This window comes from Corvus kubaryi, unplaced genomic scaffold (assembly GCF_017639235.1).
Source record: "Corvus kubaryi isolate FWS band 111438036 unplaced genomic scaffold, C.kubaryi_AGA036_p1.0 37386, whole genome shotgun sequence".
Lineage (NCBI taxonomy): Eukaryota > Metazoa > Chordata > Aves > Passeriformes > Corvidae > Corvus > Corvus kubaryi.
The window spans coordinates 282,184-299,378 of record NW_024581128.1 but is presented as its reverse complement, the minus strand read 5'-3'; the positions used below and the strand labels follow the sequence as shown (position 1 = coordinate 299,378).

Here is a 17,195-nt window from a genome sequence, read left to right as displayed (position 1 = left end):
CCAGACTAAGGTCAGGTCTGCTGCTCTGTCGGGAGATGATGCAAAAAGATCATCAGCTGGACTTGTCCCTGAAGTCTGCCATCCATTCAAATCTATTACTGTGGCTGTTCACCAATCATTCCCTACGTCATTTTGGCTTCTTCCAACCTGAATTATTCCATTCGAACCTGTGGGGTAATGCATGGTTCTGACTGACACAATCCCTTCCTAACCCAGGTCAAACAGGCTGGGAGACACAAGAGAAGCAACGTTGTACAGCAAGACACAGAAGCAGACAGATTTGAATGGGAGCAAATATAGCCAAGAGAAGATACTACCACTCACTTTCCCTATAAACTCCTCACTCCACTCAGTAACAACTACAGCAGGTCTGCTATTTATTCTCACCAGTTAAGTATCCAGAACAAGCACCATTTGTTGAAATACTAAGCCAGATTTTGAGAACAGTAGCTTCCTGTGTATGCAGACAGTATTTCAACTGAACAAACCCAACTAAATAAGCTATTTCTTAAAACATGAGGTAGAATGAAAAGCCTGGTTCCCCTAAGTACACAGCCAGCAGCTGATGACCTACTTGTCCTGCAGTGTAAGAACACAGGAGTGAAAACACTCAGACACCTGCATGCCATGAAAATAAGAGACAGCCTGCTTTAAATGCAAGTTCTTCCCTTTAAGCACATTAATTGAAAGTACTAACACACTTGCCTTTAAGTTTCAACCTAAATACAGCTTGAGATCTTTAAACATATTATCCACATTCTTTCAAGAAAAAGAAAAGGCACATACTAATTATCAAATTCAGCTGGTTTTAGAAACAGTACAGACTTTTGATCAACAAGCACTGAATCACAATTAGTAACTGCTTCTATGGACAGTGAGTTGAACACAAACAACTGCCCACAAATGCAGAACAACATTAAAATAAACTTAAATCCCATTTGCTTTTTAGTTTGAAGTCACTTTCATTAGTGTAGCTGTCCCTCATCAGTACTTCCATTTGCTCTATCACAAGGAGTTTAAAGAGTATAAAGCTGTACATCTTCTAGCTGGTAGTCTTAATATCTTGTTTGCACCTTGCTAGAAGTCAGCTTCAAATTGAGACTTCCAGTACCCCTAGATACTTCAGCTTTCACCATCCCTGAACTCTTTTTTCTGGTGCTCTACAGCACCACACACTTGCCTCCATACAATAGCAGCTCAAATCCCCTGCTCACATTACAATGCAGATGCTTGACAGGCTCCCCCCACCATCACCTGAACGGTGAAAAGCAAACTGAAGCGAGCTACACTAAGATCAAGCCATCTTGCTTGAAATTTTGTTCAACCTCCACACCCTGAGGGAGTTCACGGCTTGAATCAAAAGCTTAAAATAACTTATCATGAGGAAACTTGCTGCACTGCATTTAAATGTAAGGCATTCTCTCAGTGCTTTACGTAGGAAATTTTCCTTTGAGAGAAAGGAGACAAACTAAACGCTTCTTGTTTTGGTGTAGTGAACGAAGGAAAGGGTAGGCATGTATGAAGTGAGTTCCAGAGCACAGAAAGAAAATATGTTAACCTTCAAACCTTATTTGGACACATCTACTAAAAAAAAAAAAAAAAAAAAATCACTAGATTTAAGCCACAAAATTGTCCTCCCCTTTTTCCAGTAGTCCTGCTCCATGCAATAAACTCACATGAAAGCCATGGGGCTGCCACAGACCTTAATGCATCGCTGCTTTCTTATTGCTGACTAGTAAATAGTGCCAAGTAGCTCATTTTAAGGCCAGAAATAATTAAATATTTCGAATATTTCAGCTACAAATAGGACTGATGAGCTAAGTTCCAAAGATTTGTTTGGACAGAGGAGTAGGGGCAGGGTACAGGGGGAAGACACATTTAACTCTCTGTTCCTTCAGGGTAATGGGATGTTACAGGCACACATCTAGAACTGTTACATAAACTGTGAGCTGAAGCAAGAAGCACCTGAAACTACAATTCTGCCAGGCAAGGGGAAAAAGAAGATATTCTGATGACCTAGATAACTCAGAAGCACTACTCCTAAGTGCCTTAAATTGCTTCTCTGCTGAAGGTCTGCATGCACGCAGGAGCTGACAGCTCTCCCCTACACAAAATACTGATAAGCTGGCATTTGGTGCTCCCCATTTATGGGGACCAAAAAACGAGAGGGAAACTTCATATAATGAAAACATGTAGCAAAAAAAGTCAACCCTCAAATTCAGCTCTTCTCAACAAATACAAGTAAGAGAATGCAAATAAGCAGAGACTAAGACAGAAGCAGTACAAACTCAGTAAGTAAAAAAAAAAAATTATATAAAAGGACTGCTTTTTAGAAAGCACATTATGAACTTGGTAAGAAAGATGTTTCTCCATAGCTACAAGAAAAATCGTGCAGGGTAGGGATAGTGGCAAAGCGTGCTTCTCCTCCTTCTTCCCCTCTGCCCAAAAATCACAGCTATTAATAGCACACTCACTGAAGGACCTAACAGGATCTCTATCCACAGAAAGATTCACCAGCACTTTTCCAGCCTCCCCCAAAGAAAGCTGTATTAAAACACTAAGAGCAGATGAAAGCACTAAAAGGCCTCTTGCTCACCTTTTCTCTCCTTTCTTACCCATCACACAGGTTCCTGAGGATGGGAACGAGAGCACTCCAGATCCGACAATGCCCCAGTTCACCATGAACTCTGGAAATGGCAAGTGACAGCTCCTCATGAACACTGAAAGCTAACTGGATCCTTGCAGGCCACGCGCATTTAAACCAGGCAGACTTCTGTTTGTATTTCAGAGCGATTTTATTTAAGGCTGTTGCTCACTCAAGAAATCAGTATTTTCTAATTGGTTTAGGCCAGAACTACGTTTTATGTACTTTGTATGTACCCTCATGTCAGCAGCCAGTAATTTAAACAGTGAGCAGCTAACCTAAATTGGTATTTTGAGCGAGAATAAGGAAAAAAGAATAAAGTGAGAGATGCCAACTGCAATGACCCCATGTTTGGTCTTTAGATTGCCAGTCAGAAGTGGTTTAGTTACAGAGATGCATCTGCACCATGGCCACGGAGGAGCTCAGCAGAAAGCAAAGCGAGCGCTCCCTTTGGCTATACAGGAAGGTGTGCCAAAGGGTCGGGTTGCATACTCATTTCCAGGATAAACAAGCTGCCAGTCAGGAACACCAAGATGTTTAAGGAAACACAGTAAACCAAAGATGCTTTAACTTTTCTTTTTTGCTTCTAGCAAGCTGAATGCCAGCAATAGTGTGGCCCGTAGGATGAGGGTGGTGACCAACCTCCTGTACTTAGCACTGGTGAGGCCACACCTCAAGTACTGGGTTCAGCTTTGAGCCCCTCACTGAAAGAAAGACACTGAGGTGCTGGTGAAGGGCCTGCAGCACAACTCTTCTGAGGAGCAGCTGAGGGTGCTGCGGGAGTTTAGCCTGGAGAAAAGGAGCCTCGGGGTGACCTTAGCATTCTCTCTAACTCCCTGAAAGGAGGCTGTAGTGAGGTGGGGGTGGTCTCTTCTCCCAGGTAACAAGTGACAAGATGAGAAATGGCCTCAAATGGTGCCAGGGAAGGTTTAGGTTGGATATTAGGAAACATTTCTTCATGGAAAGGGTGGTCAGGCATTGGAACAGGCTGACCCAGGAAGGGGTAGAATCAGCATACCTGGAAGCGTTCAAAAAACAAGTGGATGTGACACTTGGGGACATGCTGTTAGTGGTGAACGTGGCAGCACCAGGCTAACAGTTGGACTCTGATATTAGAGGTCTTTTCCAACCTTAACAATTAGATGAAGCTTCCAACCAAAAGTGATCTTTTAGCCCAAGCTCAGTTCACACTCAGCTTCCCATCTCTCTTTCAGTTCCTGCAGCTAAGAAAGCCTTCCAGCAGTGAACTCCAGAATTCTACATTTCATTTCAAAGAATAAAGGATAGTAGAGAGAGAGTGTAGGTCTCTTTAAAAAAACCGTCTTCTCTAGATCACACAGTTTGCAAAACTGATACAGTAACTACCTGCAGACAACTCCAGGGAGTATGTCAGTTTCTTCTCCTTCTCCCTTCTTAATTGTTCTTAACCTGGTGGGGTCACTGACACCCACGAGATGAAAGGGAAGTGTAACATGGGAAACACACCATGTGTCAACACAATTAACACCCAGATCAAAAATGTGAATCAAAACAGGAAAAAAGTTGCACACAAGGCACAGTCAAAGAGAATTGAAACAAAAAAACCCAAACAAATCACATTTCGCATGTGTTCACTTTATCTCCACTGGAGGAAGAGATTTTTCTCACATAGCTACAACAAAAATAGTTTTTATCAGGGTCCCTGCTGCTAAGCACACAGAGAAACAGGCCTGGGCTGCCATATCCCTTTCCTGCAATTAACCCACAATAATTGATACAGTACCCAAGTCCATACACTTCAAAGCCCCACACCTACTGCCACAACTCCTGAGTCTCTGCCAGGCATCAGTGCTGCTGCTACACACAAATCCCTTGTTAAGGCAACAGCTCAAAGTACATTAACTCTGCCAACAGGACAGTGCCAGTAACTGCCTCCTCCTCTCTCCCCGTTGCCTCTTCAAGCCTGTTTCAATAGCACAGCTGAGTCTTAACCACCCCCTCACAGGGGCTCTCCCACTCTTTCCCATTTCCAGCACCATGCAGCACCACACTGCCTTTCCTGCTAATTTTGCCATGTATCCAATGCTGCTTAGAGTCAGCTAAAGAAGCCAAACCAGCAGAAAAAGCAATCCAATACAAGCAGTTTCCCACAAACTGTATCACCTCCAATAGGAATCCAACAAGCACTAGAACTGAAGACAAACAAACAGCAGAGCTACGCAGTCTCCTCTGCAGGGCACAGTTCAGCTGTACTGTTCAACAGTCCAGGGCTGCTGCTCTCTGTGCTGGCACTGCTGTCCCAGGTCCAGCACCAACTTACCTTGAACACCAAGTGATGTTCTGTGCACTCTACAGCCTCTGAAACAGCTGCACCAGCACCACTGAGGGGGAGGCACAAACTGCTTCACTGGGCACTGGTGCCAAAAGAAAAGTTCAGCTCTGTGACTACAACCTAGTTCAGCTGGAAAATTTCTTCAGAATCCCAAAACTCACAAGTACAGTTAAGAAGCACATTCATGTAGGAACTGACTTAGTGATATGTGATAACACTGCAAAGATGAGTAGACAACTGGGCTGTAACGGGATCTGACTGTGTGTTGCCAAAGATTTGTCTCTATCTGAAAGTCCAGATTTTAGCTGGGATAGCCAACACATTTGTTAACCTTCACTTAAGAACAAGGTTTCCTTCCCTTACAAATGGAGGTTACCACAGCTTTCAGTCTGTCAGTATTTTGCAGGCCAGGATGTGCAACTGGTGGGAAGACCTCGAGCTTGGCACAGTCCTTCCTGCACTAGAGGAGTATTCCCTTGAACACACCTACTGAATACACTGCACCTGCTAAGAGCTGTGCCTACTACAGAGGAGGCTAGAAACACATTGATTTCAAAAACACTACTTAAGTTGTCCCAAGGACATTATAACACACACTTCAGTGGCTCAGTTCCATACAAGCACCTTCCTATGCTCAAAGGGCTCAAGACTTACCCACTTACCTAAGGACTTTTAACATCATTCAAGAGTCTTCTTACCACAGAAACATCAGCCACTGCTACAAAACAAGTCTCAACAACCGGAGCATTTTTGATTTTTAAACACATTTTCCTGCAACAGGAAATGCCATTGTCATGTGTACCTTGGTGGCTGCTGGCCAGTCAAGCCTAGAGGTATAGAATTGAAAGGAAAGAAGTCAGCAACCCCAGATTTAAGGCAAGCCACACTTATCATCCTGACAAGAACAAACACGGGGGGGGCTGCTTACTACTTCTCTTTACATCAAGTTCTCAAACTCATCTATATACATCTGGATAATCTAAATGCTTTTCTGCAGGACTACCATATGTTGAGACCACAATGTTTTAATACACATCTTTCACTTGGGTGGAGAAGGAAGAGGGAAAGACAACTCTACAAACTCTGTTTGTTTTAGCACTCCCCTCCAACCAACAGTGTAGTCTCTGTAGATCATATTTAATGTCCTCATTTGGTGGGTCCATGAAATCTTTCCTTACAGTATAGAGAGTAAACACTGGGGAGAGAAGTCTAGGATTAGAAGATTAACTGAAACAGAGAAAGATAGCAGTGTGATCCTCTTCAAAGCTCACAAAAGCTTAATCTAGTCCTAATGTGCCACAGAAATAAGTCAACAAGAGATTAGACTAAAGAACAGCTCAGTTTGATATTTGATTAATGACACAGTGATATGTCTGCAACTCGAAGTACTTACAACAAGACTCTTAAGAATAATATCCAGTCTTTCACAAGCCAACTTCCAACCTCTTCAAAAGCACCAAATTGCATTTCAAGGGTCTTCTCAAACAACCAGGACTTCTCATAGCATCTGAAGGTTCTACAAGCATTTAATCACATTTGCTATCCAAACGTTCACAGTAGATAGCATGTTCATTTTTCTATTTTAAAAAATTAATTTTATTAATTTATTAAATTAATTTTAAAAGTTTAAAAGCAAAAGCTGCATTTCTTAATGTTTGTACCAGCAGTATTTTATTTTGAAAGGTTTCAAAATAAAAATCTCAGCACATAACACGTAGGTCTTCAGTAGCTGTTCCTTTCTATAGTACTATTAGCTTTAGAAAATACTCCAGCTCTGTGTCCTAACCCTCAAAATCATTACTTACTGCACTTTTCCAAGCAATTTATTTGCTAACAAGTCTGACATACCAGCAGTATGATTTCCTTTTAAGAAATCTGAACTGCATTTCCTTCCTATCCTAATGACAAGCTTAAGACTTTGCTCCCTGAAAGACAAGTGTTAACTGATTTGAGGGCAGCTTCAAGGCAATGTTTAAAATCTTGACAAAAACAGTTCCTTAGCTCAGGATTACAAAGTATTTAAGAAACTTAATTCTCTTAAAAGCAAGATGGCTTCTTGCTTCAAGAAAAATGATTATATCAAGAACCTTAACCTCATTTTCTACAGCAGTCATTTTCACTATTATTTCATGTCTAAGCAATACATTAAAGGAGGCCAAGCTTCCGTCTCCATGCCTAGGAGTTCACATACTTCAAGTGACTGCTCCTCCCCTGAAATCACGGCTGTGATGATTTCCCTATTAGGCAATGGGTTGACAGACAGACTGAATTTTTTATTTCACAAAAGTTTACAGTTCCCCAAGTACATCACACTACACAGACCAAGGTAAACGAACACCTACGGGTAAAAGCCAGAAGATCCTTTCTTTAATGCAGAAGAGGTCGAGGAGGGGAGGGGAACAAGACAGCAAGTTTGCAGGCAGTAGTATCACGGGGTTGTGTTTAAAGAGACAGCTAAAATAACTGCACTTATTCTTCCACTCAGCAGTACCACCCTGCTAGAGGAGATAAGAGGTGAGAACAACTTTTCCAAGTATACACAACATAGGGAAAGCAGTCCTAACACGTCAGTAAAAGCAGTTGACACATGTTCTCCAACAAGTTTCTGTAATTTTCAATCCAAGTAAAAAAACTCCACCTTGCTATCCTGGAACCATTATCCAATATACTACTCAAAAAGACATTCCAAATATTTTACTGAGACCAGTAAGAACTTGTAAATTCAACATGCTTATCTCTGAGGTGATGGTGGGAAAATAAATGCATTATAATTTGACACTAACTACAGACTGGAACCTGATTCTGATGGCACTGGAGCAACAACTGCGCAAGAGTAAATTAAGTTCTACTCTCAAATATCAATTCACTGGAAATTGTATTCTACATTCCACATCTACAATCTGTACAACAGCTTATCAGTTCAAGTCTTCAGCATTTCGGCTTCTATTCCACTCCTTTAAGAGAAACTGACCATGACCTGCAGTAGCAAACCCCACCTTGCCACACAAAAATCAACAATATACAGGGCTGAAAATGCAACCACCATTTGCTCATCATCTGCACTGAAAACAAAGCTGAAAATACATTTAGGACAAGAAAAAAATAACTACATGAGACATCTCCCCTCCCAGTAAAGCATACCAGAATATCTCTCATACAGGGTGTAAATGGAGGCCAAGTAACCAAGCTGTGAACAGAAAATCCTTCCCCAAAAGACACTTTATGCAGTCTTAGAGTTTTGCCAGATCTCCTACCTATTCCTCCATGATAAATAAGAGCAGGGCCATTCTTTTAAAAGAAGCTGGTCTTTCATAAATCATTTCTGCAAAGACCCAAGTGGACTTCTCTTTCACCTTATACTTGATATCCTATTAGTCCTGCTTGTAAGTTCATCAAATGGGCATCAAACAGGAATTCTAATATCCAGCTTACCTGCATTTACTCAGGTAACTTCTTCTGGATTGCCTTGGATGCTCAGTAGCGCCATCTTTGGTGGCAAACATTCTACTTTAAGTTCTTCCAACCTTAAAGAGAAGCCAGCTACTAAGCATAATAAAATTAGCGTAGCTTTTCTTTTTTTCCCTGTTTAGTTAATGAAAGGAGATACTTATTTAGCTTCAAAGATCACACTTAGCACAAAAATCTACTATTCTCACACTAAAATGAGATATAAACCAGTCTTGTTACTTCAGGGAGTGACAACCCCGTGGAGCAGCCGGAATTCTCAGTGACAGATTCCGAACTGAATAGATAACTTTACGAGGTTGTTCACATGCTTACACATCCTGTGGAGACAATTCTGGCACTAAAACAGGGATGTGGGCTCCCTCCCAAACACAAAGGGGGACAGTGAGCTCCTTGCTTTGCTGCAGAGCAAGAGCTCCAGTTAAACACCAACAGGTAGCATTAACTTACACCCAAGAACATCTCCCAGTAACTCATCTCTACACCTACAGAAAACAATGAGCATTACCTTCAAGTCCCAGGAGATACAGTCAGCCAAATCAGAAATAGCAGTGTGGGGGAAAAGACAAATACCTAAACTCCTCAGATTTACCTCCAGGATTAAGCGGGCAGTGGTTCAAATTTCAAGTTTAAATGCCTTCCTCCAGCTTGGGGAGTTGAAGGAAGGAACTTTAAAAGTTCTTACAACTTTTATATTCAAAGCATTTCAAAAAAGCTTGACAAACACATGAAATCTTGCTTCTCTGGAAATGAACACTACACAGAATACATTATTTCAGAAATAAACAGAAGCTAAAGGTCAGGCAAGTTAGTTACCAATGCTCGCAGAACACAAGTTCCTATTATGCATTAATTTGCTCTTAAAAATGCCTTGATTATAATCCTTATCCTAAAAGACATCACTTATTTCTTATCAGTCATTTCTTTGCAGCTAACTGAAACAGCAGACATCAATCTGAGCAGTCTTTTCACATATATCTCAAACTTGCTCATTTGCTTGTTCTGGTTATTCAGACACAAATCCCAACCTCAGAAGTGTATTCACGTAAATCAACTCCCTACACAGCACCGTGACCTTAAAATCAGCTACAGGATGAGATAATAATTCTTTGTATCATATCAAGAACAACCTTCCAAAAACAAGGAAAGCTACTTCTATCTTTCCTCCAGGACATCTCAGGAAGTTCAGGTTGCTGAAAATGTTTTTAAAAAAGAAACCCAGTCATGCTTCAGCAAGAGTAAAGTCTAAAGAACCACCATATGTAAGTATTTCTGAATTTTTTCAGTTGTTGACCAATGGCAAATACAGCATATCTGCCTATGCAGAAACTTGGAAAATATTTTTTATGCCTTGTTCACCTTAGATAGTTGAGGTTAAAGACAAAACCTAAAATACTAACAACTGGTATAGTAAGTTTAAGAAGTAAATGCAGCCCTTAGCAAAAAGTTGAAAAAATGCGCTCAGGAAGCTTGCAGATCACATTATAGGCACAGCATGCAGCAACAGTAGAAAAAGAAATTAAGTAAATTAAAAAACAAGGCAACAACTCCACCTGATTTTAAAGTTTAAAACATCCCATTCAAAGACTGCCATGAATATCAAAAATCATCCCAGGGATGGGGTCTGTTCATAACCACAATGTAAGAACAGAAGCAACTTCAAACCTGAGTTATGCAAGGTGACATTTGAGTGAATATTGGTAGTTTTCCTTACGAATGCCCTTGAAACTTCCATGGGCTGTGACAAGACGCACAACGATCTACTAACAACAGGCACAAAGTTAAAACTGCGTTTATTACAGTGCTGAAGTGAAGCCTGCGATCACGCTGGTGCTGGTGGTTCACTACCAACCCAACAAGGACATGGAATTGATACCTGCATTTCCATCTGCTTATGACATCTGGTTTGGAAGCCAGGTAAACTCAAAGTTGGGGAGGGTGTGACACTGCCACCAGGAGATAAGTGCTCTTCTATTACACTGGAGGAAAATCCCCAGCCCTTCTCCCCCTGACAGACCTGCTCCTACCCAGGCTGGCCAGCATGAGGTAGTGTCCCTGTTATTATTAGGGCAGGAAGAGAAAACAATCCCTCATCTATCACAGTACCTCACTCCGGTCAGTGCTACTTTATTAGTACAGTCAGTAAGCAAATATTAATCACTGATATTTAAGCAAACCACAGGGACTGCAGTTGACACAAGGTGCCTAAGAAGTATCAGGACTCTTGCAAGACATGGCTCAAGCATTCCTGTCCATCCAACATGAACAAGAGCTGCCTGGCCTCCTAAACCAGGACAGACTGTCATGTTTAAAACAATGCTTTTACAACAATTCAAGTTAAAGTGTTCTGTGCTAGAACTATTTCAGAAATGCTTTTAAGTTGCAGGCAAGTGAACGTGAAAAGGAAAGAATACTGCCTTCCTCAACTCCACTCACTGCTTCCAAAATAATTCCAACCAAAAAAACAAAGAGCTATTGCTATTATTTGAGCAGGTGCTGTAACACGATTATTGATTTTAGGGTAAGCTAGAACGTAACAGCTGTTAAGCAACACTCAGTAATGGTACAGGAGGAGTTACAGGTGTCTCCTGTTACACTGCTGCTCTTGTAACTACTCCAACCTATCACTCTGCTTTATTTCACTGTACAGAAAGCCCTTCTGCACAGATCATCCATAGCTTTACATGCAGACCCGATCACCTAAGTTGTTCCGTGACTGAAGTTCATAAGCAACCAAGAGTGACATGTGCATGTTTCCACTGCTAATGATGACACAGCTAATTACAGGCCACTTATTACAGGTGTGCTGGCACTTTTATGACCTTGAGAAAACGATGCACTAATCTAATGCTTTGAGATTACTAAATGACACAGTGGCAAAAACCACAGAAAACTGAAATCAAAGAAAACTGAGCAGCACTGGGAGGGAGAGAAATCAGTCCTTGAGCAGTAAAGCAGTATCATAGCCTCAGTTTCAATCTCTGGGCTCTTTTAAATTATTCAAATTGCAGTGCTGGCAAACACATTCAAACTTTTCCTGATGCTCAGAAGCACTGCCTTCTCCTCCCTGTAAATCAAGCCAGGTGAGTTGTCACTCCATATCTCCCAGTTTATAGTGCAGCTAGATTTCCCTATCTCTAGCTGGCTTGCAAATCAAGCAATTGAAACCAATCGTGGCACATAGCATCTGATAGGTTTTATTTAATTGTGCCCAGTCCAATCGTTCTGCTTCCAAATTAAGTGAGAGTTACACAACAAAGATGTCCAAACAGTTCAGTGTTCCAGTGCAGTGCTAAAAACCTCACATGATCCAACTCAGAGCTCGAGTCAGTACAACCCTCACAAGTCCCAGGTGCCCCCTCGCCAAGCGTACGGCAGAGACACTGCTACGAGCACCCAGCTTTTAAGTCGTTCTTGAGGAATACCCACACTTTAAAAAACACACTGCGCAGACTCCAGCACACCCGAGGCTGAACACCCAGCCAAACCCATGTCCCATCCCCACCAGGGGACAGATTACAGGCAAGAGCAGCGCTGACAGCGGAACGCACCAGCTCCATGGGGGGGACGGGCCGACACAGCTCAGTCCCCTCCTTCCCCGAGCTGCCCGGGGCTGCTCCCTCCGCCAGCCAACTCGGCCCCGGGAAAGTCGGCGCCCTCCGGGCTATCTGGCTCCGGTCCCGGCACTGTGCAACGATAGTGCCCCCCGCTCCTCACGGGGGTGAGGCACACACGGTGAGGCCCGGCCGCACCGCAGCGGGGAATAAGGTCACCGACAGTGGCCCCCGGGCCGCCCCTGCTCCGGCACGGGCCGCCGACTGCAGCGGGGGAGGCCCCGGCCGCAGCGCGGGGAAAGCGGGGTCACCCCGCCGGGGAGCGACCGCGGGCCAGGCGCAGGGGCCGTCGCCGCGGTTTCCCCGACGCCGCTCGGGGGCGGGCGGTCGCCCACGCCATTTTGAGGAGGGGGGAGACACGGGGGCCTTTTCCCCCGGCGCCGCCCGGCGTCGCTGGGCCACCCAGCCCTGCGCTCCGGGCCGACCCCGCGGGCTCAGCCCCGCCGCCGCCCCCGGTACCGCCGCCGCCGCCCCTGGGCCGCGTTACCTGCCGGGGCGGGCCGGTGGCGGGCCGGGCCCGCGCGCCGCGCCGCGTCCCTCGCCGCCATCTTGTCCGGGTTTAAAATTAACTCCCCGTGACGTCAGAGCTCCGCCGCGAGACCTTTATCGCCCGCCGGCGGCGCGCGGGGCGGGGCCTCGCGAGGGGCGGGGCCGGAGCCCCCGAGGGCACCAGCGGGAGGGGGGAGCGCTGAGGGGCCGGGAGGCGTGAGGGCAACGCGGGGCTGGGAGAGAGAGACACACACAGAGACGCGTACACACACAGACAAACAAACACACACACACAGACACACACACACACACACACAGCTGCCCGGCTCAGCCCGGCCCCCGGGCTGAGCTGTGGGTGGGTGCCTCCCTCAGGGCCCCGCACCCCGCGTCACGCTGAGATGGAGCAGAGAGGCTCCAGCGGGGCACAGGGTGAGGAGCCCCCAAGCTACACAAAACACCTCCTCAGGCTGCGCATCCCTCCGGGATCCCTCGCGCCCTCGGCCGCAGCAGCCGGCGCAGCTCGCTGATGTGGAGCGCACAGCCGGACCGTCACCCGTGTGCTGCTGTCCACCTCCACCCTCATCCTGCTGGGCCCTCGCGTCCCATTCCACCTCTGCTGGGCCCTGGGGGCAGCCAGGAGAGCGACCGGACCGCTCTGCATTTCCAGCCGTAACCCCAGCTCCGCACTCCTCACTGTAGCAGTGCTGCTGCACTCGGGCTGGAAACACGCAGGAGGACAGCTCTCAATGAGAACAAGCCATACAAGTTTCCAAGGAACCAAACATTCCTGCAGGTTCTGGGGTTTGCAGGAGTCTAGTTCCTCTCAACCCGAACTGACCTTGCTTCATGCTTTTAAAAGGCCAGCTGTGAAAGCGAGCTGCCCTTACTGCACGGAGTTTTTAAGTCTGTGAGGTCTCCTATGGCTAAAGGTTGTGTAAACCTCCACAAGCAAATTGGTCAGTATGACCTTGTCACTTGTTAGAAGAACACAATGTCCAATTAATCGTCATGTGAAGTGAGCAACAGGTTTGCAAAACCCCACCTCACTGTGGCAATGCTCTCTGTAGAAACCATTTTTCTCAGTCTTTAGCTGTGCTAACTTATTTGGTCCTGGAGAGGCAGCTTGTGAGTGACAGCAATCTTAAAAGCAAACAGAGTTCGGTTCTCCCAAAACAGAGGTAGAGGGAAAGCTTAGAAGAGATTTTCAAAGTCAAAACCAACTAACTATCATGGAAGCACCTAAAACTGCTTTCCAAACATTGCTTTCCACCCTTTCCTATTGAAGTAGCGCCTAAGGGGTTTCCTAACATAAGGGCTCATGATACCTCCTGCTGTGCTTACACTGACAGCCCTTGTGTCAGAAAGTTTAACATCTACAACACATGAAAAAGAGATTAAAATATCTAAAAGATGCTGTAATCACAGCAAGTGAGAACTGCAGAAGGATACAACAATCAAACTACTATCATATATTCAATTCTAGTTATGACACTTGGATTAATAAAATATGCAGTTCTGTAAAAGAACTTTATTATTCTAGATTTACATCAGCATAAATGGAAGCAGGATTCAACCCCTTAGTACAAAAGCGTTCATATGAATGCGAGAAAAAAACCTAAAAATGTTGCCATTGGCCTTTTGCAGTTTTAATATCCTCTACTTATTTGGTGAAAATGAGTGGGCCATTGCTTGTCCTTCTAACCTCATACCAAGCCAAGGAAAATTTTCTTTCCATCAGAAAGAAGGCAGAGCACACTCTGTATGCAGTGGTATTTCAGAGATATTTCAGGCAATCAGGCAAAGGGAAATAGCTTGAAGTAAAACACATTGAAAGCTAGAAACACTGTTAGCTGGCAAATGTAAGATTCAGTAGCTCAATATGAAATCTAAAAAAAACAGGGGGGGAAACGCCACAATATTAAAGAAGTTTCCTAATTCTGCTTTGTTCCTGGTCAAGTCTGGAACAGTTTATGCAGAGAAGAGTAAATAGTGCGTGTTCAGACAGATAGATTTCTGCTTCATGCAACAGGATTTGCTGCTGCTGTAACGTGAGAGCAGAAGTCGAGAACTTGGAGGTCAGAAAGCTCAGCCTTAATTCTGTCCCCTTATGTTTGCAGGAAGGAAGAAGACATTTTCTGAGCTGAGGGTTTTGCTATCAACATGTCTTCTCCTGGTTGCAAAGGTCCCCATCTCCACCACAATCCAAGCTATATTCATCTGAGCCAGGCTAGGAAAGGAATTAGGATTGAAACTGCTTAAACTGGCTGTGGATTTGGCCTGGAAGTAGCTTGGGAACAACTGTGCAAATCACAGGCAGGCTGTGGTGGGAAGCGATTGCTGGAGCAGAAGGACACGTCTGACCCGCAAGTGCAGGCTGGGCCAGTAGTCCCCTCAGCCACCAAAGTCACAGTTTTGTACTACAGACAGCATCTTCTCCTGGATTTGGCCATGCTGCTCTAAAAAGTCTGCTGTCCCAAGCTTGTCCCAAAACCACTCTGGGCCAGTCAACAGCACCAGTGTCACCCATGCAATGAGCCAAAGGCAGCTTGGAGAGCTGTCCCTTCCTGCGGCTGGAAGGGAAACAGCCACCACAATGTCTCCTGGTCTTCGGGCACCACAGCATGGCAGGGGACTGGCCAGTTCCTGACTCATGCAGGCAGAGGCACCCACTGGACACTAGGAAAGGCTGAATCAGACTTGGGTTCTTTATGTCTTTCTGTATAAAGTGTTTCTCTATCCCCATCAGCTAACCTGTGCAATACAGTTGGATTTGTTTAAGATGATCTGTATGATGACAAATCCTTAAGCCAAACACCTACCTGAAGCATGCTGAGCACCACTCCTGGGCTGGGGAACAGAGCCATGTCCCACCTTGGAGGGCTGAGGGTCCTGGGATAAGCTGGAGACATCTCCGTTGGTGCTTCTGCGCTTACCAACCTCTTTCCTCATCTGGTTCAGGCTGTGGAGTCCAAACTAGTGACCAGGTGATTCCCACTCCTTCTTCCAGATTGCGCAGTGCTGCAGGCAGTCAGGAGCTGAGGACAGACAGCTGTGAGATAAAGGTGGCTCTTCTGAAACCCACCCTGTCCGCAGCAATAAGGCACCTCCAACCCTCTGGCTGCAGTTGCTAGGACCACCCAGGGCTTCCCAAGGAATAAGACTGGGGAAGCAAGGAGAGGCCAGCTCTGCAGTGGTGAACCAGCACTAGCACTGGGAACAGCCAGGGCAGGCAGTGGTCAGCTGCCCTCCCAGCAGACACCACCAAGGGAGCTGTGTCACTAAGGCAAGTCTGAGAGGTCTTAACAGATTCCCACTGGGAAATCCATCTGGATCTCGGCCTTGCTCCCAGAGGCAAACACGTGCCCTCCCAGAGTTTGGAAAAGCCCTGTAAGGCACTTTGTCTTGCTTTTTTCTAAAAGACACCCAGGCTGCAGTACCACAGCCCTACTACTCATGGACTTCATCTACTCACAGCCTCCCACCTCTTCCAGCTGGAACGCTCCTCCCTCTGCTCAGTGCCAGCTGGCCCTGGAAGATGTGCTGCTCCCTGAGCCTCTGCCCACTCTGCAGCTGGATCCTCCCGTTGGCTCCCTCTTCCCAGCACCCATTCCTGTGCCCTGCCCACATACAGGAACACGCTGCTCGGTCCTGCCCAGGTTGGTTGATGTTTGCCTCACCACCTCGGCAAAGATCTCAGCCCTGTAAACAGGTAATCTTGGTTTCATATGCATTTTTTTCTGGTGCTTCACATTTCCCAAGGGCATCTCTCTCATATTCAGGGCTGCCTTCATTTGTCATACAGGTGATCTAAAAGTTGCTGTGCGTCATTAGAGAGTGCTCAGCACAGCCCCGAGCTTGTAGCTACCTGCGAGTGTTTGCATAACCTGGGGCTCACACAAGAAAAGCCAAGGTGAGACACGGTATGAATCCAAGCCTGGTTGTTCTTCTGCAGTGAACTCCAAGAAAGCAGAGGCATTTGGGAGCAGAAAACAAGTTGTGAAGGAGGAGGAAAAATCCATTTTACTAAATCTCCTGAACCTGAAGCTGTCCCACATGCTGAGAGGAGATGCCTTTTTAGCTGGCCGCAGGACAAGTGCTCAAGAAAGAGAAAGCAGCTCCTCCTATACCACTAATTTGTAGCAAACTGAGTGGGAAATGTCTCATTCTTCCCTGATACTCACCCAGGAGCTGCTTCTCTGGGGAGGAGCACTGAAATAACATTGAATTTTAGCCATGAGAGCAGCTCAGAGCAAGTTGCTAGGCACCAGCTGCAAGAACTGCCTGCAGGTGCACTTGCAGGAGAGGTTGGGCCGGTTGATTGGGCTCTCCCGGTGTAGCCAGAGTGCCAAATACCTTTGAAACGGGCATAATCCGTTTTCAGACTGAAGGAGTTATTGCACAATCTTCCCAGGATTAAGGGTTTAAATCGAGGGACTGTGTCACAGCCGGGGAAAGGGCAGTGGGCAGGCTCAGGAGCCACGCTGGCCTGTGTGGTACGTCTTACAGGGGTTCTCTGGGGTGGTGGGACGCAGCCTGCCTAGGGAGGCGACAGTCTTGCAGGGGCACATGGAACCCATCTCCCTTGTCCTGCCCTGTCTACATCTTATCAGGGTGACTGAAGTCTTCAAAGGATTAAATGGCTAAGTGGTTTTCTTCTGCTCCCAGAAACGAA

At 45.6% G+C, this 17,195-nt stretch overlaps 1 protein-coding gene across 5 annotated transcripts in view; it reads right to left on the bottom strand.

The window, feature by feature from the left end:
- ATL2 (atlastin GTPase 2) overlaps positions 1–15,969 on the bottom strand; it is a 41,183-nt gene extending 25,214 nt beyond the window's left edge. For 3 of the 5 annotated variants that reach the window (XR_006017543.1, XM_042036759.1, XM_042036760.1), the window contains exon 1: positions 15,343–15,969. Coding sequence is in view for 4 of the 5 variants with exons in the window: in XM_042036759.1 (XP_041892693.1) it covers positions 15,343–15,472 (130 nt within the window). In the remaining variant the exon portion in view is untranslated. The remainder of the gene's footprint in view (positions 1–15,342) is intronic. The other 2 variants (XM_042036762.1, XM_042036761.1) reach the window with 2 other exon arrangements.
- Positions 15,970–17,195: the final 1,226 nt, after the last annotated feature.